The 22,854-nt window shown below is 46.8% G+C and overlaps 1 protein-coding gene across 5 annotated transcripts in view; it reads left to right on the forward strand.

Annotated features, from left to right (window-relative positions):
• hfm1 (helicase for meiosis 1) overlaps window positions 1-22,854 on the forward strand; it is a 281,213-nt gene that overhangs the window by 217,560 nt on the left and 40,799 nt on the right. For all 5 annotated transcript variants that reach the window (XM_038793806.1, XM_038793808.1, XM_038793809.1 and 2 more), the window contains 4 exons: window positions 5,718-5,803; window positions 14,325-14,408; window positions 14,746-14,903; window positions 19,607-19,710. In XM_038793806.1, coding sequence (XP_038649734.1) covers window positions 5,718-5,803; window positions 14,325-14,408; window positions 14,746-14,903; window positions 19,607-19,710 — 432 coding nt within the window. The remainder of the gene's footprint in view (window positions 1-5,717; window positions 5,804-14,324; window positions 14,409-14,745; window positions 14,904-19,606; window positions 19,711-22,854) is intronic.

The following is a 22,854-nucleotide window of genomic DNA, read 5'->3' on the forward strand; positions in this document are numbered from 1 at the left end:
TTGTTAATAAATCATCATGTCAAAGAACTAAATGTTATGTGTTAATCTTTAGTACGGCCACAACACAGAACATAACATCGTTGAAGAAGCATTGGCATGCTCCTATGCATCTTGTAAATGATACACCAATGCTTAAAGTGGTGGATGGGGTGCTGATCAAGCAAGTTCTTTTGTCCTGGTTGGTGATGAGCTTCTTGAATGTTGTTGCTGCACACATTTCAATCAGTCAAAACTATACTGTCACATTCCTGACTTATGCATTATAGGAGGTGCAAAAGTTTTGTTTGGGGAATCAGAAGATTAGTTGCTGCAGAACCTCCAGCCTCTAGCCTGCCCTTGCAAGCCACAGTATTTATGTGACTGCTCCAGTTAAGTTTCTCATTGCCTGCCACTTGTTACTTGTCAGTCCAAGTTTGGATGCTGTCCAGGTCTATCTGCATGTGGGCAAGGACTGCTTTATTATCTAAGGAATTGTGAATGGAATTGAATACTGAACTCATCAGTGAAAATCCCCTAATTTTGACATTATGATGGAACACAAGTCATTGATGAGGCAGCCGAACATGATTGTCCCTTGGATAATGCCCTAATGAACTCCTGCAGCAAAATCTTGGGGTTGAGATGATAGGCCTCCCAACAAAGACAAATCCCTTCTTTGTGCTAGATATGACTAAAACCAGTGAAGAATTTTCTCCCTAGTCCCTATTTATTTAATTGGTGCCACAATCAATCATATGAACAAAGAACAGTACAGCAGGAACAGGCCCTTCGGTCCTCCAAGCTTGTACCAGTCATGATACCAACCTTTGCCAAAACCCTTAGCACTTCCTTGTGCCGTATTCCTCTATAACCATCCTATCTATGTGTTTGTCAAGATGCCTTTTGAATACAGTCCAAAGATGTGCGGGTTAGGTGGATTGGCCATACTAAATTGCCTGTAGTGTCCTAATAAAAGTAGGGTTAAGGGGGGGTTGTTGGGTTACGGGTACAGGGTGGATACGTGGGTTTGAGTAGGGTGATCATGGCTCGGCACAACATTGAGGGCCGAAGGGCCTGTTCTGTGCTGTACTGTTCTAATCTAATCTAATACCATTAATGTATCTGCTTCCACAACCTATGCTGGCAACGCGTTCCAGACACTCCACCCTCTGTGTAAAAAAACCTGCCTCGCACATCTCTAAATATTGCACCAAGGACCTTAAACCTATGCCCCCTGTTGACTGACCACTCCACGATGGGAAAGTGCCTGCCCATCCATTCTATCCATGCCCCTTATAATCTTGCAGACCTCTATCAGGTCACCCCTCAACCTCCGTCTTTATTCTTTTAAAAAACATTTAGAGTACCCAATCATTTTTTCTCCAATTAAGGGGGAATTTAGCGTGGCCAATCCACCTAACCTGCACATCTTTGGGTTGTGGGGGTGAAACCCACACAGACATGGGGAGAATGTGCAAACTCCACAGTGGCCCAGGGCTGGGATTCAAACCCAGGTCCTCAGTGTCGCAGTCCCAGTGCTAATCACTGCGGTACATGCCGCTCCTACCTCCGTTTTTCTAATGAAAACAGTCCAAATCTATTCAGCCTTCCACATATCTAACCCTCCAGACCAGGCAACATTCTGGTAAACCTCCTCTGCACCGTCTCCAAAGCCTCCACATCCTTCTGGTACTGTGGCGACCAGAATTGTGCGCAATATTCCAAGTGCGGTCTTACCAAGGTTCTAGAAACTATAGCATGACTTGTTAGTTTTTATACCCGATGCCCCGTCCAATGAAGGCAAGCGTTTTGTATGCTTTCTTCACTACCTTGTCCACTACCTTGTCCACTTGTGTTGCCACCTTCAAAGATCTGTGGACCTGCACGCCCAGATCTCTGTGACTTTCTATATTCCTAAGAGTTTTGCCATTTACAGTATATTTCCCTCTATGTTAGACCTACCAAAATGCATTACCTCACATTTGTCAGGATTAAACTTCATTTGCCATTTCTCTTCCCAAGTCTCCAATCTATCTATGCCCTGCTGTATCGTTTGACAATCCTCAACACTATCTGCCACTCCACCAACCTTGGTGTCATCCACGAACTTACTAATCAGAACAATTACATTTTCCTCCAAAACAACAGAGGCCCCAGCACAGATCCCTGTGGAACATCATTGGTCACAACCTTCCATTCAGAAAAACACCCTTCTACTGCTACCCTTTGCCTTCTGTGAGCGAGCCAGTTCTGTATCCATCTTACCACCTCACCTCTGATCCCATGTGGCTTCACCTTTTGTACCAGTCTGCCATGAGGCACCTTGTCAAAGGTTTTCATGAAGTCCATGTAAATAACATCCACCACCCAACCCCTGATCAATCATCTTTGTCAACACCTCAAAAAACTCGATCAAGCTAGTGAGGCATGACCTCCCCTTTACAAAACCATGCTGTCTATCGCTAATGAGTCCATTTGTTTCCAAATGGGTATAAATCCTGTCCCTGAGAATTCTCTCCAATAATTTACCTACTACCGACGTGAGGCTCACCGGCCTATAGTTTCCAGGATTATCCCTGGTACCTTTCTTAAACAGCAGTACCATATTAGCTATTCTCCAGTCCTCTGGGATCTCACCTGTATCTGAGGATACAAAGATGTCAGTCAAGGCCCCAGCAATTTCCTCCCTTGCTTACCTCAGTATTATGGGATAAATCCCATCCAGCCCAGGAGACTTGTCTACTTTAATATCCTTTGAAGTAATAATAATCTTTAATAATCTTTATTGTCACAAGTAGGCTTACATTAACACTGCAATGAGGTTACTGTGAAAATCCCCTAGTCGCCACACTCCGGCGCCTGTTCGGGTACACTGAGGGAGAATTCAGAATGTCCAATTCACCTAACAGCACGTCTTTTGGGACTTGTGGGAGGAAACCGGAGCATCCGGGGAAAACCCACACAGACACAGGGAGAATGTGCAGACACCACACAGACAGTGACACAAGCCAGGAATCGAACCTGGGGCTCTGGAGCTGTGAAGCAACAGTGCTAATCACTGTGCTGCCCAATACATAGAATTTACAGTGCAGAAGGAGGCCATTCGACCCATCGAGTCAGCACCGGCTCTTGGAAAGAGCACCCTACCCAAGGTCAACACCTCCACACTATCCCCATAACCCAGTAACCCCACCCAACACTAAGGGCAATTTTGGACACTAAGGGCAATTTATCATGGCCAATCCACCTAACCTGCACATCTTTGGACTGTGGGAGGAAACCGGAGCCCCCGGAGGAAACCCACGCACACACGGGGAGAACGTGGAGACTCCGCACAGACAGTGACCCAAGCCGGAATTGAACCTGGGACCCTGGAGCTTCCACAAAGTCTCTTCCTTTGGTGAAAACTAATGCAAAGTACTCATTTAGTACCTCACCCATTTCCTCTGGCTCAATACATTGATCCCCCCCCCACTGTCTTTAAGTGGTCCAATCCTTTCCCTGGCCACCCTCTTGCTTTTTACATATGAATAAAAAGCTTTGGGGTTCACCTTAATCTTACTTGTCAAGGACTTTTCATGACCCCTCCTAGCCCTCCTAATTACCCGCTTAAGTACCTTCCTACTTTCCTTATACTCAAGGGTTTTGACTGTCCCCACCCTTCTAGACTGTAAAAAAGTCTCCTTTATCAAGGGCTGGTTAGCTCAGTAAGCTAGACAGCTGGTTTGTGACGCAGAACAAGGCCAGCAGCGCGGGTTCAATTCCCATACCAGCTGAGAATTCTGAATTCCCCCTCCGTGTACCCGAACAGGCACTGGAATGTGGTGAATTAGGGGCTGTTTACAGTAACTTCATTGCAGTGTTAATGTAAACCTACTTGTGACAATAAAAAGATTACTATTATTATTATTCTTTTTGAGAAGGTTCACAATATGCCTTGTTATCCAAGGCGCCCTAAACTTCCCATACTTTTCTTTGTTCTCTCAGGAACGTGACTTTCCTGAATCCTAATCAACTGTCGCTTAAAAGACTCCCACATGTCCGATGTTGATTTACCCTCCAACAGCCACACCCAATCCAAATTCTTCAATTCCTGTCTAATTATTGTAATTTGCCTTTTCCCAATTTAGCACCTTAACGCAAGGGTTACCCTCATCCCTATCCAAAAGTGCCCTAAAACCTATGGAATTGTGGTCACTACTCCCAAAATGTTCCCCTACTGAAACCTCAACTACCTGTCCAGGCTCATTCCTCAATACTAGATCCAGTACTGCCCCTTCCCAAGTTGGACTATCTACATATTGCATCAAGAAGCCTTCCTGGATACACCTTACAAACTCTGCCTCATCCAAGTCCCTAGCACTATGTGAGTCCCAGTCAATATAGGGGAAATTAAAATCCCCTACCACAACAACCATATGACTTTTGCACCTATCCAAAATCTCTCTACCTATCTGCTCTTCTACCTCTCACTGGCAGTTCGGGGGCCTGTAATAAACGCCCAACATTGTGATTTCCCCCTTCCTGTTCCTGAGCTGCCTTGATGTACAGGTAGTCACTCTCACCTCACCTCTGAAATTCAGCGATATTGTCCATGTCTGGATCAAGACTAGTGAAGTTTGGAGACAAAACTAAACATCTGTGAGCAGGTCATTGATGAGTGGGTGCTGTTTGATAGCACTGTCAATGACACCTGTCATCACTTTGCTGATGATTGAGAGACTAGGCTTATACGGCAGTATTTGGCTGTTGCAAGTGCTAAGAAATATATGCGGAGAGAAAGAAATACATTAAGATACACAGTGGAGAGAGTAATGAACAGAAAAATATAGAAAGAAAAGATAAAAGGCATTTTTAACAAGTGGCAAAAATATGGAGAGAAAATTAGTCACTGAAAGGAAGTAACAGAAAAACACTGAAGAACCTAAACAACAGATATAAAAAATAGGGAGAAGAAAGAACTTGAGAAAAGCAATTCAAGTAGATCGTAGATCATTTCAGCATCACATTCAGGACTACCCTATTTCACACTAGAGACTCTCAAGATGGACATACTGTAAACAAACAACTGATTTCTTCTGACTTTAGAAGTTCGCTATGTGAAACAGCAAGGTACACCACAAATACCACCAGCGCTCCCTTAGCTTCATATTCCCTCAGTAATCTAACTCTCACCCACCATATTACATGAACAATTTCCTTGGGAGACTATTGTAAGAAAGCAGCACAGTGTAGGCAACAGTCAACGAACACATATCGATGCTTCAAGCTACCTAAGAGCAACAAGCATTCAAAATGTTTCATTTTTAAAAGTAAATTTAGAGCACCCAATTCATTTTTTCCAATTAAGGGGCAATTTAGCGTGGCCAATCCACTTCGCCTTGCACATCTTCGGGTTGTGGGGCCGAAACCCATACAAACTCGGGGAGAATGTGTAAACTCCACATGGACAGTGACCCAGAGCCGGGATCGAACCTGGGATCCCGGCGCCCTGAGGCAGCAGGGCTAATCCACTGCGTCACCATGCTTCCCTCATATTTTTTAATAATAAAAATGCAAAACTTGAATTCATTTTCTGTACGTACTGTCCTTCATTTATACTCAGTCCTGTTCAAAGTTTTGAAGAACATACCCCTTAGTGGAATGGTTGCCAGCTTCCATATAACATTAGTCTGAAACATTTAAGTATATTGTGAATGAGATGCACAATGTAATTCCCATTGTTACTCTGTTCACAGGAACTACTCTGTCCAGTGCTATGGTAAATGCAGGTCTGACTACATTCCAGAAGATAGAAGACACAAATGCAAGAGAATTGGAGCTGGTATTCATTTTCCATCAATTCTTTATATTTACTAGTAGATCTCACTGACATTTCTCACAGATTGTCCTGTGCATCTCTTATCTTTATCTCTCTTTCTCTTGTGTTCATGGCCACTCTGTGTCTCAGGTATTGCTTTATTACTTTAAGTTTCACGAGACATCATTAAATCCTGTTTGTGAGATGCGACAGTATTGGCAAGGCCACGTTTAATATCCATTCCTAGTTGCTCTGAGATCATATATAGTGTGGTCAGTGTGGACTGGAAGCATGTGTAGGGCAGAACAGGTAGGAGTGACAATTCTCTTTACCTGCACGATGTTAAAGAATCAGGTTGTTTTAGTCCAACAGCATGCCTCATTTCCCTTTTTCCTTTTCCAGTACAGGTCCATAAATTACCATATTACCTGAATTCAGTTTTCTTGCATGGGATCAGAATCCATAGCCTCTTGGTGAGGAATTTCTCAACTCTCAGAGGGCCGTTAGTGTTTCCAGTGAGCAGTGGAGACTGGATCATTGAATATATTCAAGGCTGAGTTAGGCTGATTTTTGATTGACAAGGGAGTCAAAAATTATGGAGGGCAGACAAGAAAGTGGTGATAAGGCAATATTACGATCGGCCACAACCTTGCTGAAAAAAGAGCCATGCGATCAAAACTTTTCATCTTGCACTCATCAGGACAACTACGCAAGATATATATATACATATATGTGACTTCTAGCAAGTCACGTATATTTACACAAAGGGCCCTATCCTTTGCAGGCCAAAGAACATGCCCATGCATTACACCTTTTCCATCCAAACAAAAACTTAGGGGAAAGCCATTCCCTGGTTCATTCACCATGGCAGTGCCTTGATCAATCAAGATGTGGAGATGCCGGCGTTGGACTGGGGTGAGCACAGTAAGAAGTCTTACAACACCAGGTTAAAGTCCAACAGGTTTGTTTCAAACACGAGCTTTCGGAGCACGGCTCCTTCTTCAGGTGAATGGAAAGGCTTGTTCCAGAAATGTTTAAACATTTCTGGAACAAGCCTTTCCATTCACCTGAAGAAGGAGCCGTGCTCCGAAAGCTCGTGTTTGAAACAAACCTGTTGGACTTTAACCTGGTGTTGTAAGACTTCTTACGTTGATCAATCAAAGTCAACCTGCATAGTTTGAATTTAATACAACTGCGTGGCAGTTAACTGTTCTCTACTGCATTCTCCATGGCAACGCCTCAAACAATCAGAGTCGACTTTCCAACCAATCAGCACTCTCTTCTCATGCAGTACAAATAGATACAATGGGCCGAAGGACCTCTTTCTGTGCTGTAAAACTCTAAATTGTTGTTCCCTTTACCATGGTGTGTCTTGCATAGTTATTCCGATGACTGCAAGACAGACAGAGGGCGGGATCCTCCCTCCCGACACACCCGTTTTCTGGTGCGGCGCGCCCCTGCCGGCAGCGGGATTCTCCATCCAAGCAGCCGGCCAATGAGGGTATCCCATTCGTCTGGAAATCCGTGGGCATGAGTGCGCTGCCGGCGAAACTGAGGATCTCGCCGACAGAGAATCCAGCCCAGAATGTTTCAATAGCATGTCTTTTTTTTTCAGCAAACTTGAGTTTTATACTACCAAATGCCTACCCATGATCTTATTAATGCCAAAATAGTCTCAAGTTGCTGAAATGACCTACTCCTGTTCCTATTTCTTCTGTTCTTTTAACTGCCACATTCTTGTACAACAGTTGTTTCATTGTCCTAAACAAATGTCTAATTTTGCATGGTAAGTTTTTTAAAACATTTGAATTCTGTAAATTGCAATGGATTGTTTGTATTATTACAACAAAGATGTCTGAGAGGCAAGTTATGCCACACCCCACCCCACTGACCTTCAGTGAACAAACAAGGTTGAAGTTTGATAAAAAATTGCATTAAATGTTTCCCTTCAATCAACATTTTTATTCATGTATTGAAATATTTTATAAAATGGATATTTCAGGAGTAGTTTTACATCTTTTTCTCCTGTTGTGTACCTTGATGCACTAAGAGTGTATAATCAGAATTCTGCTCACCAGCAGTTGTAATTACCCTTTTCTCCCATATAATCCCAGTGAAGCAATAACAAATCCCTATGTCATGGAAATTATAAATGTAATATCTAACTGCATTGGTTTGTAGTAATAGTAATCTATTGGGCGGAATCTTACCAAAAATTGGCAAAGCGCCAGTTCTGGTGGGAAAACAGTGCAAAGCCACAGTGGGAAATGTCATGGAAATTGAACCTCTCACAAAAAACTTTTTCTCCATGTGAATCACGCCGGCTGCTTCCCGCTGATTTGCTCACCCTGGGACAACTTAATCACTGCAATCAATGCCATTTAAACGCCTCCCCAGTATTTGTTCCAGATCCAATCGGGGTTAACATCCAGGAAGCCTGCACCTAGATTCTCCAAGGGAGCCCTCACCAGACTACTGGATGGCATACAGCAACAGCAGGACCTCCTATACCCATGTTCCTGTAGACGTCCCTCCACAAGGTTAACACCCCCGCCTGAGAGGCCATGGGAGCCATCGTCAGTGCCAGCTCACTGCAGGAAAAGACAGGGCAACAATGTCGCAAGAAGATAAATGACCTTCGCGCAACCCTGGTAAACCTCTCGCTGCACACCCCTCACACACCCCTTGCATCTCCAATGTGATCTCTTACCCAGCCACCTCATGGGCTTCCAACACTTGTTACAAGGCCCTCTTCCTCCCCCCCCCCAGCCCCCTCAATTCCCATGTTCTTCCCCAGGATCTACTCTACTCCTCACATCCCTGCACCCACTCCAGTCCCACACATTTCACTTCTCATAACCATCTGAACAGGCAGGACTCCCACCTACACTCTCCCCCTCCGTCTCGCCACAGGACAAACTCGAGCATAACAGGGGTGAGCGGACACAGCCACCTGGAGTCATGCGCAAGCTCAGATTCCTCATCCCTTTGAGGGAAGAAACCCTGAGCTGGCTGGGGTGTAGCAAGACCGCGCATCTGTGCAGAGGGCAAAATGGGAGCTGCAGACAAAAGTGAAAACCCACAGGATACACAGTCATTCCTCAGGCCTCACTGGAGTAAACATTGTCACATCATTTATTCCCGTGTGGTGGATTAATGCCATCTCCCTTCCCTTGCAGTCGAGAAGCTAGGACTATCCTCGTGCCCCTTGGGACGACAGACACGAACAGCTCAGAGGGAGACCTCTCGGACATTACCATTGAAGAAGTATCATATCTGTCACCCGCACCCTCCACCAATGCAGATGCTCACACCTTGGTGGGATTACCTAATAGGCAGGCTTCTGGGTGACTCACTGGTGAGCACCTTACAATTGATGATCCACAGCGGGCGGAGGCTGGGACGACCCAGGGATTCGGCACTTGAAGGGATGGCGGAGGCTTGGACTCTGCTGAGCCCATGGTCACTGAGGTGTTCCTGGGACGTCCTCCCAGAACTGCTGGAACTGCAAAGGCAGAGTAGCGAGAATCAGGAAGTGATGACAGCATCCCCTCGGACTGCAAGGCTGAATGGAAGAATTCCATTATCTTGTATCTGAGGAGATGGTGCTGTCACAGAACCATAGAAAAGTTACAGCACAGAAGGAGGCCATTTGGCCCATCTTGTCCAGACCAGCTCAAGGACACACAGATGCCACATCCCACATTCCTGCACCCGTTCCATAGCCCTATAGCTTACAACACTTAAGGTGCAGATCCAGGTACTTTTTAAAAGAGTTTAGGGTTTCTGTCTCCACCACCAACTCGGGCAGTGAATTCCAGACTCCCACTACTCTTTGCATAAATAAGTTCTTCCTCATGTCCCTTCTATACCTTCTGCCACTTTTCTTGAATCTATGTGCATTGGTTCTAGAACTTCCACAAAGGGAAACAATTTTATCCTATCCACCTATCTGTTTCCCTCATAATTCTGTACACCTCAATTACAGCACCTCTCAGCCTTCTTTGTTCCAAGGAAAATAACCCCACCCTATCCAATATCTCCTCGTAGCTTGTTGTTGAAAACTCACCACTATTCTTAGAAGTCCCCCTATACCAAAAAGGGCCGACATTCTAAATGGTGAACAGGGATTCTCACTCTCCGACTCCTATGCAGGCTTCGGTGGGTGCTATTCAGGTCAAACTATGTTTTCAGGTTATCCCCCGGTATAACCCATACCTTCACAGAAGATTTCATCTACTTACCACTTAGTAGCATCGATCCTGGGTCCCACATTGCTAAGTAAGTAAAGTAGACTTTGGAATAACCACTGTTTCAGGTTAAAACTTTTAAGTTATTTTATTATTATATTTTTTCTTTTAAAAGCTGAAATCACTGTCTTCACAGAACGGTAAAAAGGTCTTGATTCTGGATCCTTCTGGTTGGTTGAAGGGACCTTCAGGCCCACCTTGACAATCAATCTTCTTTAAAGTCTGGTCTTCTTTAGATGTGTTCGCTGGTTAGCTCGGTTGCTATGTCTTGTCGATCCCATGTACCGAGCTATGAGAACTGGCTCTGCTGACAGTCTCTGAGCTGACTCTGCCTCCTCTTTAAATTCTGGACTTCCTTAGATGTATTAGCTGTTTTAGCTCAGCTACTTGGCTTTGTCCCTTTTCCATGACCGAGCTGACTGTAAGCTGACTCTGAGCTGCGTGTTCCTTCTCTGCTTCTGTCCTTCTCTCTGAGTTCTGGTAGTTACTGCTCTGGTCTCTGGGTTTATATTCTCTTTCTAACAGTTATTAAGTTTTTATGACTTTATTGTAAAGTAACTTTTATTTCACTTGGATTGAAAAAGGTACCTTTAATCTAAATTTTTCAAACACGACTAAGTATTCATTTTGACATGACCTTACCTCTCAGGTCTCTGATTACATTGTTTCCTTTGTGATGTTCAAAGTTCCTTTGTGATATTCAAAAATGCTTTGATTTCAATAGAGGTGTGAATTTTGGTTTGGTTCCTGTCATTTCTATAGTTTTATTTTTCCAATTGTGTCCCCTAGCTCAGAACTTTGACTTTGATTTTAGCTTTAAATTATGTTTCTCGTAGACTGATAGTCTTCAGTTTTCTTTAATTTACTTGGTGTTAGCAGAATTTTACACCTATATATTTGCCCCCGTAGTCATTCTTTTCTATCTGCTGATTTTACTTCAATGAAGGGTGAATCATTGCTTTTAGCGTAATGCTAAAAATCCACTTGGTTATAACTTGAAAGGTTTACATTTATCACCTAGCTCAACTGAAACCCTCATCCATGCTTTTCCAGATGCTTACTAAGATAGTTAATTTCAATGAAAGTGTGAACCATTATTTTTAGCTTCATACAAAAATCATGTGTGTTTGCTAAGCCTGCTTGACTAAGGCTATCTGCATTTTACAATCCTGCTCTTTATAGCTGCTGTTAACCCTTCGTGGGATATTTCCCTGCATCCTCTCATGTTTCTCTCAGACCAGATATTGCCAGACTTCCATGTTTCAAATGACACATCTTTCCACATTTTCAATTACAAGCTACATTTTTCTAGCCCTGGCAACATTCTTGTAAACCTCTTCTGCACTCTCTCCAGAGCAATTACATCCTTCCTGTAATGTGGTGACCAGAACCTGTGCTGCCCAAACGTAGGCCTAGGGCACCCAAGGAACGTCTGCCAAGGTCATCATAGGCAACAGGGCGTTGCAGACTACAAGCCGCCTCAACCTCAGCTGCGGATACACTAGACTTAGCGGGAGTATCCGGAAGAATAAGAAACTGTAGGCACCTTGTGGGCATGGGTGAACATAGGCACTAGTTGAGATAAATCACAATTTAATAAAGTTCTTGCTCCATTTTGTTCACCAGCAGATCCTCCACCCTGTCATTTCATGTTGCCATTCTCACAAACTCCCGCACGCATGCGGGCACTTCATCCCTGTGGAGTGTAAGAATGGCAGCGTTACGTCTCTCCCATACTGATGACTCAGTAAAGATGCGCTGGTGCCGGCAGGCACCCCCCCCCCCCCCCCCCCCCCCCCCCCCCAACAATAGCATCAACACTCGGGCCTCTCATTTCTGCCATTCTTCAATGATGAAGAGGCCATGGGCTGACAAAGTGTGGAGAGATTGATCTACCTCGGAAAGTAGATGAAGTACCTCAGAGGGGGTTATGGTAGATAAGAGATCATTCAGTGCCTCTGAACCCCATGATAAGCCTGTTCATTGGCAGTAACATTCATCTCTCTGGCAGGATTCGGAGACATGCCTGAGGATCGCTCAGTCCTCACCATTTGTGGTGCTGCTCCTGGAACAGCTACGGGCCCAGCTCTCCCTCTGCAGTGTGCTGGTCCTGGCCACGTGCAGCAGCATTTCGATTTCTGCTGCTGCTCGATTGCTATGAGTAGAATAGCTCATGGTGGATCTGATATAATCGCAACTCAGTTGGCTCCATGATTGTCCAGAGTCATGCACTGAAAAGAAGAGAACACCAAAGTGAGCGTTGAGGATTCCTGACAGAGCCAGGCCTTAAGTATTCCACGCCTCTGGAGCTTAGACCCATGCCTTTAGTGAGTGCCTCTCCACTAAGCCTCACACCCTCCCCTCTCACACTGTAGCTACATTCTGCAGTTGTCCCTCTGAGTTCCACCACCATTAGGCGTGTGGACCCTTGAGTGTCTCAGTGGCACTTTACCCCTGACCATTCCCCACCAACCCCCACAATCCTGGCATTAGGTGAAAAGAGAGTTGAGTGGGTGCATGGCACCACCGTCTGCATCCTCAAGGGGGACCTCAAAGATGCACCCCCCCTCCCGTCATGACTTTGAATGGGGTGAGTGATGATAGACACCACCATCACGCTTTGCATGAGGAACACATCAGTGTCATCTTTGTAATGTTAACGCTTGTATGAGCATTGATGTTCAATGCTTGGACAACGCTTCCAAAGGGTTAGACCTTGGCTCCCACTATATTGATTAAACCAAATAAACTAAATTAAATAAACTAAAGGACGAATTAAAAGAGGCAGCCCCTTAAAGAGATAATGCGTCAAACAAAAACTTATCACATTTTAGTTTGATGTTTAAAGTTTCAATTGTGATTTAAGGGTCCAATAAGGCACCCCAGTCCCTGTGGAGCCCAATGCCTCAATGGTGCCCATGGACAACGCATGCTCCCTCTCCAGGGACACCCGGCTGCAAATGCAGCCGTGAAGAGGGACACTCAGTCGGGTCGGATGACCCCCTTGGTCACCCACTGCCTGGACCTATTTATGGTAAATTGGGCCAGGAGCAGCTTCATGAGGAGGTCTCCCTCCTTCCCCGCCCCTTCCTGCACCACTTACAGAATACTGAGAGGCCTAGATAGAGTGAACGTGGAGAGGATGTTCCCACTATTAGGAGAAACTAGAATCCGAGGGCACAGCCTCAGACTGAAGGGAAAGACTGGCCTCTCATGGAATCCCACCCAAGGACCTCACAGTCACCCCCAGTGCTGACCTTCTGTATTCACCTCCAGCCGCTTTCCAGCTCCACTACTCATTTGAGTTTTGAGAAATGACTGTTTGTCCTTAGGGTTCTCACTTTTTCTCGTTTCCCTCACTTAGCCATCACCACAGGCACTGTTCTGATCCCCCCTGGCAAACTCAAAGGCTCTTTCCTCATGGGGTGTGCGGTTGCGGAGCTCCCGCATCCCTCCAGATGGCTGAGTGCACTCACGGCAATTGTGCTTGATTTTGTCCTGTGGGGATACTGATGGGGAGGGTGTAGGTGGGAGTCCTGCCAGTTCAGATGGTTGAGGAGTGACTGGAGTGGGAACAGGAATGTGAAGAGCAGAGTTGAGAGGGAGGCACCAAGGTGGTTGGAGAGGAGGGGGTGAAGAGAGCCTCGTGACAGTTGAGCAACCTGCGAGGTGACTGGTTGAGAGATCACCTTGAAGGCGCAAGGGGTGGGTGAGGGGGTCCATTGAGAGACTGCACATGGCAGACTTACCCTGGCCACACAAAGAAGGTCATCAATCTTTTTAACGGTATTTCAGTCCCGTCCTCTCCTGCACGGAGCTGGCACTTACTAAGGCTGCAAAGCTCTCCCAGGCAGGGGTGGTTACTTTGCTGGTGGGCCGCTTTCTGGAATGCGGGTACAGGACGTCCCACCTCTGCTGCACACCACCCATGAATCTGGTCAGGGTTTTCTCTGAGAAACGTTGTGCTGGCTTCCTGGCAGCCATCCCCTCTAATGGATCTGGAACGAGTGCTTGGGGATGAGTTTATATGGAGCTCCTCAGTGATTAAGTTTCCTGGGGCGAGTGGATCAGCGGGAGGCTGTCAAAAATGCAGCGTGATTCACATGGGGAAAAACTATATGAGGCTCCAAATTTCATGAGAAATCCTGCCGACGGCATCAAAATCTCCCCATTATATGTAATATTAGTAACATTTTTACATGTTGATTCAGTTTACATTGACATACATTGATTATAATGTAATAACATTTATGAGTTTGACTAAAGGTGAATCATAGGCATTATTATTTTTATAGATTGTGAACAGGCACCCTCCTTTTGGAAACCAGATAAAAGAATCTGTCATTCATCTCCCAAAATATGAGCTCAGTGTTGAACAGGTGACCTCACCTTTGTAATTTATTTGTGGTGTCGGATTTATTTTACAATAAAATAGATGGCCAATGATACTTGCAAGAAACAAGTGATTTCTTAATACCTGAAATTAATTCCTGAAATTTGTAAAAATTTTAATAATGTATCATTTAAATTCTTTATATGGTGGAAGATTTGAATCATTTACTATTTACAATAAAATCATGTATTTTTTATGTATTTACAATATGTCGCAAATCTCAGAAAAGTTTCTCCTATTGAGATTTCTTTAGCTGTGCTTGATTATTATAGAATACAAAATTAATCCTTACTTCATTCATTTGAAAAAATTTTGTTTTGAAGCTGACAAGATACCATGATTCAATGGCAGAAATCATTGTGACAATTACTTTAACAAATTATGAGCAGCTTCGGAAAAAGAGAACAGCACCTGACAATCACCACACTTCACTAATCATAGGAGATGCAGACAATCAAGTTGTTTACAAACAAAAAATCACGTAAGTATCTAAATTTGCTAAGGTGTACACTGCAGCATCTTCTGGACACATGCAAATTGAAATAGTGAATTTTTGAAGACTTATTTTTCATGTTTAAAATCTCAACCATGTTTCTGCATTCAATCAACATTAGGTATTAAAACCACCTATTGTTTGCCAAGAACCACTCATAAACCTTCTGATATATATGCAATACTCCCATCAATTCCCATCAAAGCAACCTGTCTGGATTCCACATTGGATTCCACATGTGTGTAAGACCCAATTTTTTTACATGGGTTTAAAGTTTAACCCCATGTGTGGTGACATTAGTAACAAGGATTTGAAATTGTTCATCCTACACAGACAAATCTCAATTTTTGGAATGACAGGCAACTCAGTACAGTATAGCATTTCCTTCTGAGCCTGAGGATGTCATTACAGGTTTATCAGGCAGCAACAGACTGCAGTGGGAGTGAATATGCCACAAGAGGACTAATAGTGTTGAAATTGTGGGAAAAGTCATTACTATTACCTAGATAGCTACAGAAAATGGCTTTGCACCTGCCCACAGGTCATGAAAAGATAACTCACATAAAATATTTTGATGATTACCTGCTCTTGTGTTGACACTATTATTGTTTCTCTGCTGTTGAGTGATTACTGAACTGGATTGCCCAGTTTTCGTGTGACTGTGAGTCTCATATTTATTTTCTTAGCTGGGATACTTCGGGAGGAAACTACTGGAGGCGTCGGGGATCTCACCTGCCAGCTGAAGAGCTGGATTGAGACCCGCGCTGCCTCTTTTTGGGAAGGCCTACTGAACCACAAGCCAATCAGGCAGTGCAAGACCACAGCTGGCCTCTTCCTGAAATCCCAGGGTAGGAAGTCTCACCTTCCGAGAGCTGCCAGCCAATCAGTGGGCACCAGTTCTTGTGCTCAGCAGCAATATAGGGGAGGCTGTGGCTGCTGCAGGAAAAACATCTACCAGAGTCCCAGGATCACAGGGCAACCCAGGCCACATGTAAGTAATGTGTTAATACCTGGGTTAATCCCAGTGGTGGGATGAGACCCTTATATGGCCATTAATTGGCCAGTTAAGGGCTTCAATAGGCAGTGTGGCAGGAAGATTGACCATGGACCTTGGCACCATGATGGGAAGGCAGTTGGAAGACTGGTGAAGGCAGTTGGAAGACTGGTGGAGGCAGGAAGGTGGCAGGGTTTCACTATGCTGTTATCCCCCTTAATTACATGCCCTTCCCACTTCCAAGTTCACCACCAGCAGGAGCACAAATTGCACCCATCTATATGGTCCTGGAAGAGCTTATAATGGGGAGAAAGTCAGAAATTACTTCTAAGAATAAAACCAAAATTATTTTGTTTCCATGACTAATGTCATCTAGATCACTAACACCTGCAGCAGAATTTAATATAATAATCTTTATTGTCACAAGTAGGCTTACATTAACACTGCAATGAGGTTACTTTGAAAAGCCCCTAGGCACCACATTCCGAAGCCTGTTCGGGTACACTGAGGGAGAATTCAGAATATCAAATTCACCTAACAGCGCGTCTTTCGGGACTTGTGGGAGGAAACCAGAGCACCTGGAGGAAACCCACGCAGACACGGGGAGAACATGCAGCCTCCACACAAACAGTGACCCAAGCCGGGAATCAAACCTGGGACGCTGAAGCTGTGAAGCAACAGTGCTACCCACTGTGCTACCATGCTGCCCACATATTGATGGGGTACCTCCAACATAATGCAAACCAGGGGCGAAATTCTCCGAAGACCTGCGTGACGCCCATTTCCGGCGGGCAAAAGCGGTGCGGATGACTCCGGCGTCGGGGCCTTCTTTTAAGCCGTAAATCTCCGTTTCCGTAAGGGCCAGCAGCGGACTCACGCGATAGGCGTCAGTTTCACCCGCTGCGGAAGTGGCGCGTTGAGAGAGAGAGAGGAGACGGGTACCACCGTTGAGAGGGGAGGGGGGGTACCGGCGTTGAGAGGAGAGGGGGGATACCGGCGTTGAGAGGAGAGGGGGGGTACCGGCATTGAGAGGAGAGGGGGGGGGGTACTGGCGTTGAGAGGAGAGGGGGGGGAGTACCGGCGTTGAGAGGAGGGGGGGTACCGGCGTTGAGAGGAGAGGGGGGGTACCGGCATTGAGAGGAGAGGGGGGGGGTACCGGCGTTGAGAGGAGAGGGGGGGTACCGGCGTTGAGAGGAGAGGGGGGGGTACCGGAGTTGAGAGGAGAGGGGGGGGTACCGCCGTTGAGAGGAGGGGGGGGTACCGGCGTTGAGAGGAGAGGGGGGGGGGGTACCGGCGTTGAGAGGAGAGGGGGGGTACCGGTGTTGAGAGGAGAGGGGGGGGGTACCGGCGTTGAGGAGAGGGGGGGGGGGGTACCGGCGTTGAGAGGAGAAGGGGGGGTACCGGCGTTGAGAGGAGAGGGGGGGTTACTGGCGTTGAGAGGAGGGGGGGTACCGGCGTTGAGAGGAGAAGGGGGGGTACTGGCGTTGAGAGGAGAGGGGGGGGGGTACCGGCGTTGAGAGGAGAGGGGGGGGTACCGGTGTTGAGAGAGGGGGGGGGGTACCGGCGTTGAGAGAGGGGGGGGTATCGGCGTTGAGAGAGGGGGGGGTACCGGCGTTGAGAGGAGAGGGGGGGTACCGGTGTTGAGAGAGGGAGGGGTGGGGTACCGGCGTTGAGAGAGGGGGGGTACCGGCGTTGAGAGAGAGGGGGGGCGGCGTTGGAGGGGGGTAGGGGTGGTGGGGAGGGGGTAGGGGTGGTGGGGAGGTGGATAGGGGTGGTGGGGAGGGGGGTAGGCGCGTTGGAGAGGGGTAGGGGCGTTGGAGGGGGTAGGGCATTGGAGGGGGGTAGGGGTGGTGAGGGGGGGGTTGGGGTGGGGGCAACGGCGTGCAGAATGGGGGGCAGCGGCGTGCAGAGGGGGGGCAGCGGCGTGCAGAGGGGGGGCGACGGTGCGTTGGCCCCGGGCATCAGTCGCCCCCCCCCTCTGCACGCCGCTGCCCCCTACTCCAACACCCCACCACCCCTACCCCCCACCACCCCTACCCCCCCACCCTTACCCCCCTCCCACCCCTACCCCCCCACCCACCCCCCTACCCCCTACCCACCCCCCCACCCACCCCTACCCCCCCACCCCTACCCCCCACCCCTACCCCCCCACCCCCCACCACCACCCCACAAACGCCGGTACACTCTCCCCACTACCACCCCACACAAACGCCGGTACTCTCTCCCACCACCACCCCACAAACGCCGGTACTCTCTCCCCACCACCACCCCACAAACGCCGGTACTCTCTCTCCCCCCCACCACCACCCCACAAACGCCGGTACTCTCTCCCCACCACCACCCCACAAACGCCGGTACTCTCTCTCCCCACCACCACCCCACCCCCCCCACACAAACGCCGGTACTCTCCTCCTCCCCCCCCCCCGCACTCGATATTGGCCCATGGGCACGTCGGCGGGACTTCGGCCCATCCGGGCCGGAGATTTGTTGACAGTAAAAATTAAATGAAATCCCGCCGGCGCCAGCTGTTCTCAGAGGCTGCCGGCGGGATTTGCACAACGCTGGTTTTTGGCCGCTCGGAGAATTCAAAACCCGGCGGGAGCGGGAATAACGCCGCCGCCGGCCGATTCTCCGACCCTGCGTGTGGTTGGAGAATGTCGCCCCAGGACTGCAATCCAATTTCTTGGGTTGGGAATACATTTAGTTTGCATTTCAGGCTGCTGTAAGGACTGTCATCAAGTGATAAGCTGCCCTGCAGATTGGGAAATTCTACCAGTAATGCAGTGCAATCAGAAGAGCTGGGAACGCTGCTAAAGTGGCAGAAGCATTCCAAATATCATAACTAATGTCCTAATGAAGGCATTGGAGAAGACTGGGATAGTTGCAGATAAATCCTGTGGAGTAGCATGCTGGCACCCTACAGGCGCTCTCCTTTTGAGCACTTCACACTACTTCCCGGGGCCCAACAACTGTATTTCTGGGGGTCCAGGCTCAAGTCATAGTTCACATTGTTACTTCACAGCGCCAGTGAGCCGGGTTCGATTCCTGGTTTGGGTCACTGTCTGCACGGAGTCTGCACGTTTTCCCGTGTCTGCGTGGGTTTCCTCCCACAGGTCCCGAAAGACTTGCTGTTAGGTGAATTGGGCATTCTGAATTCTCCCTCTGTGTACCTGAACGACGCCGGAATGTGGCGACTAGGGGATTTTCACAGTAACTTCATTGTGGTGTTAATGTAAGCCTATTTATGACAATAATAAAGATCATTCAGATCATTATTATTTGTATGCAGCTGGTAGGGAAAGAGCAGCTGGTGCAGGATGGGAAAATAAATAGCAGGGGCTGGTTTAGCACACTGGGCTAAATCGTTGGCTTTTAAAGCAGGCCAGCAGCACGGTTCAATTCCCATACCAGCCTCCCCTAACAGGCGCCGGAATGTGGAGACTAGGGGCTTTTCACAGTAACTTCATTGAAGCCTACTCGTGACAATAAGTGATTTTCATTTCATTTTTTCATTTTCAGTCAGGCATTGAGATAGCGGTGGACCTCATATTTGTTTATTGTGTGTGATCACAGAGGAGAATCTAAAGTTCAAAAATGAAACAAATAATCATCCTGATCTGTATGCCTAAGTACCACATTGAGTGGTCCCTTACCAAGTAAGCCACCAGAGTGCTGATGCTGATTTTCTTTTAAATAGGGATTCAGCTTTGCTGAGATCAGGAAGCTGGACAAAGAAAATTGAAGTTAAAAGAGCCCTTAAAGGCGAAGAATTAAGTGTTAATCTTATCAGTTCTGAATATGGTAAGTCGGACTTATGTTGTAAAAGTGTAGTTTTTATTAATCTACATTTTAAGAAAGGCACCAGACCCTTTAAGAGAGTTTTCAGCAGCCGTGATTTTTGTTCATCTGTTAAAAATGAGTTATTTTTTAAATACAATACCCACCATTATGAATCATTATTTGGAGCAGAATTCTGGCATTGTACATTGCTACCTAGAGTCATTCATTTTCTCCAACTAATCTTCAGATCAATTATTCCTTTGTTTTGCTGTTTTAAATTACTGCCACAGCATGGTTCCTTGCACAAGATTTTTATATGCATTCTTTTTGGCTGGACTAGTTTGCAGTCTGCAGAAATTTTAAGATGAAAACCTCCATAAGCAGCAAAGTAAATTCAGGATATAAAAGAAAAGGAACTTGCATTTCAACAGAGCTTTTCACAACCTTAGGACCGCCCTAAACATTTGCCAATTAAGTTCTTTTGAAGTGTAGTCATTGTTGTAATTCAGGAAATGGGCACCAAGCTCCCACAAACAGCAATATGATAATGACCAGATAGAATCCATTTTTTGTGATGTTGACTGGGGATAAATAATGGCCAGGAGACTAGGGATAACTTCCTTACTCTTTTTTTAAAATAGTGTCGGGGATCTTCAACATCCATCTGAGCGGGCAGACCAGGCCTCAGTTTAAAGTCTCATTTAAAATTACACGTGATATATCTGGGGATGCAGGTGGCACAGGATTGTGGGGGTTGTGGGGGGGGGGGGGGGGGGGGGGGCTTTGTAACTACAACATTACTAGTTTGGTTGGGAGGGTGAAAGCAGATCAGACAAGGTAGGATGGTCCCTCTCTGTCGCTGGCAGGTCAGGTACAGGCAATTAAAGTGAACTTGTTGCTCCAATTATATTTCAGTACCTGACGATCTTTCTGCCAAAGGCATTTTTCAAGGAAGTTGAAACGATGATTACCTCGTTTATATGGGGGTGCTGAAGGTGGCTAGGATTAGGAAGGTGTTGCAGAGAGGACGGCAGTCGGGGCGGTTGGGTCTTCTGAATTTACTATATTATTACTGTACGGCGATCGCGGAGAATGTGAGGAGTTGGGTTAGAGGGGGGGGGACTCCTAGTGGGTCAGGATGGAGGAGAGTCCGTGCAGGGGGTCTGGACGAGGGCGTTGGCAACAGGAGAAATACTCAGGGAGTCCGGTAGTAGTAGTGACATTGAAAATCTGGAGGCAGTTGCGTCAGCACTTTAGGCTGGGGACAGGGTCAAGGGAAATGCCAATTCGGGGGAATCACAGATTTGAGCCAGGGAAGTGGGATGGGAGTTTTCGGAGAAGGGAGTTAGGGTACTAAAGGATTTGTTTCTGGGGGGCCGGTTTGCGGGACTGAAGGCAAAATATGGGCTGGGACAGGGGGAAATGTTTAGGCATATGCAGGTCCAGGATTTTGCTAAGAAGGAGATACAGAGCTTTCCGGTGGCTCTTGGAGGAGGTACTGACGACAGGAGAAATGGAGAACAGGGATAGTGTCGGCGATTTATGGGAAGGCACCGCTTGAGGGTATGTGATGAATGTTATCAGTAGCTGATATAATGGTACTTTACCTTTAATGCATTGGCCCTTTAAGACCGGGCTTGGAACCCTGGGGGACTCCGCCTCTGGCTCCGCCCCCAGGAAACGGTATATAGGATAAGGCTCACTCAGGCCACATGTGATGAGCACACTTCTCGGCTGCTGTACAGTTCTCAGATGATTAAAGCCTTTGAATCATCTATCTTCTCTCCTGTGTCGTGATTGAGGGTATCTCAGGGTATTAAGACAAAGTGGGAGAAGGAGTTGGGAGAGAACATGGAGGAGGGGTTGTGGTGTGAGGTGCTTCAGAGAGTGAATGCCTCAACTTCGTGCATGAGGTTGGGGCTGAAACAAGTGAAGGTGGTGTATAGAGCGCTCCTCACAAAGGCGAGGATGAGCCGATTCTTTGAGGGATAGAGGATGTTTGTGAGTGTTGGGGGGGAGGGGGGGGGGCGCAAACCACGTTCATATGTTTTGGTCCTGTCCAAAGCTGGAAGGGTATTCGAGGGAGGTTTTCAGGGTCTTTTCGAAGGTGGTACATGTGAGGCTTGAGCCGGGTCCTCTTGAGGCCATATTCAGGGTATCGGATCAGCCGGGGTTGGAAGCGGGTGTGGAGGCAGATGTTGGAGCCTTTGCCTCGCTGATCTCCCAAAGGTTTTTCCTGTTGGGGTGGAGGTCAGTCTCTTCACCCTGTGCCCTGGCGTTTCGGGGGGGATCTGTGGCGTTTTTAACACTCAAGAATGTGAAGTTTGAGTTGAGGGGAAGGATGGAAGGGTTCTACAATTGATGGGATTTGTTCATTATGTACTTTCAAGAATTGGATGACATTGAACATTAGGGGTGGGTTGGGTTTGGAGGGTGTGTTTGAACTGTGTATAGAGCACACATACAGTGCAGAAGGAGGCCATTCGGCCCATCGAGTCTTCACCAACCCACTTAAGCTATCATTTCCACCCTATCCCCGTAACCCAACAACCCAACTAACCTTTTGTTGGTGACTATGTATGGGTGGATGGTGGATCCCTGATTCCTTTTCTTTGATGTTTATATTTAAAATGTTGGGGGTTGTTTGGGGTTTGGTGGGAGGATGGGATTGTTGACCAGGGGTTTGACATTGTATTTGTTATTGTTGATTGTTTGTTGGTGGGTTTAAATTTGGATGAAAATGTGAAAAAGGAGAATAAAAATATATATATATTTAAAATTACACGTGATAGCAAGAAACGACTGAAGGCACTGGATACCGCAAAGGCTACAGGCCCTGTGGATGTCCCAACTGTAGTACCAAAGACACGTTCTCCAGAATAGCCACTCCCTTGGCTAAGTTGTTCCAGTACACCGACAACATTGGCACCTACTTGACAACATGGAAAATTGACCATAAGACATAGGAGCAGTATTAGGCCACATGGCCCATCGAGTCTGCTCCGCCACTCAATCATGGCTGATATTTTCTCATCCCCATTCTCCTGCCTTCTCCCCTGAACCCCTTATTAATCAAGAACCTATCTATCTCTGTCTTAAAGACACTCAGTGATTTGGCCTCCACAGCCTTCTGCGGCAAAGAGTTCCACAGATTCACCACCCTCT

This window comes from Scyliorhinus canicula, chromosome 4 (genome assembly GCF_902713615.1).
Source record: "Scyliorhinus canicula chromosome 4, sScyCan1.1, whole genome shotgun sequence".
Classification (NCBI taxonomy): Eukaryota; Metazoa; Chordata; class Chondrichthyes; order Carcharhiniformes; family Scyliorhinidae; genus Scyliorhinus; species Scyliorhinus canicula.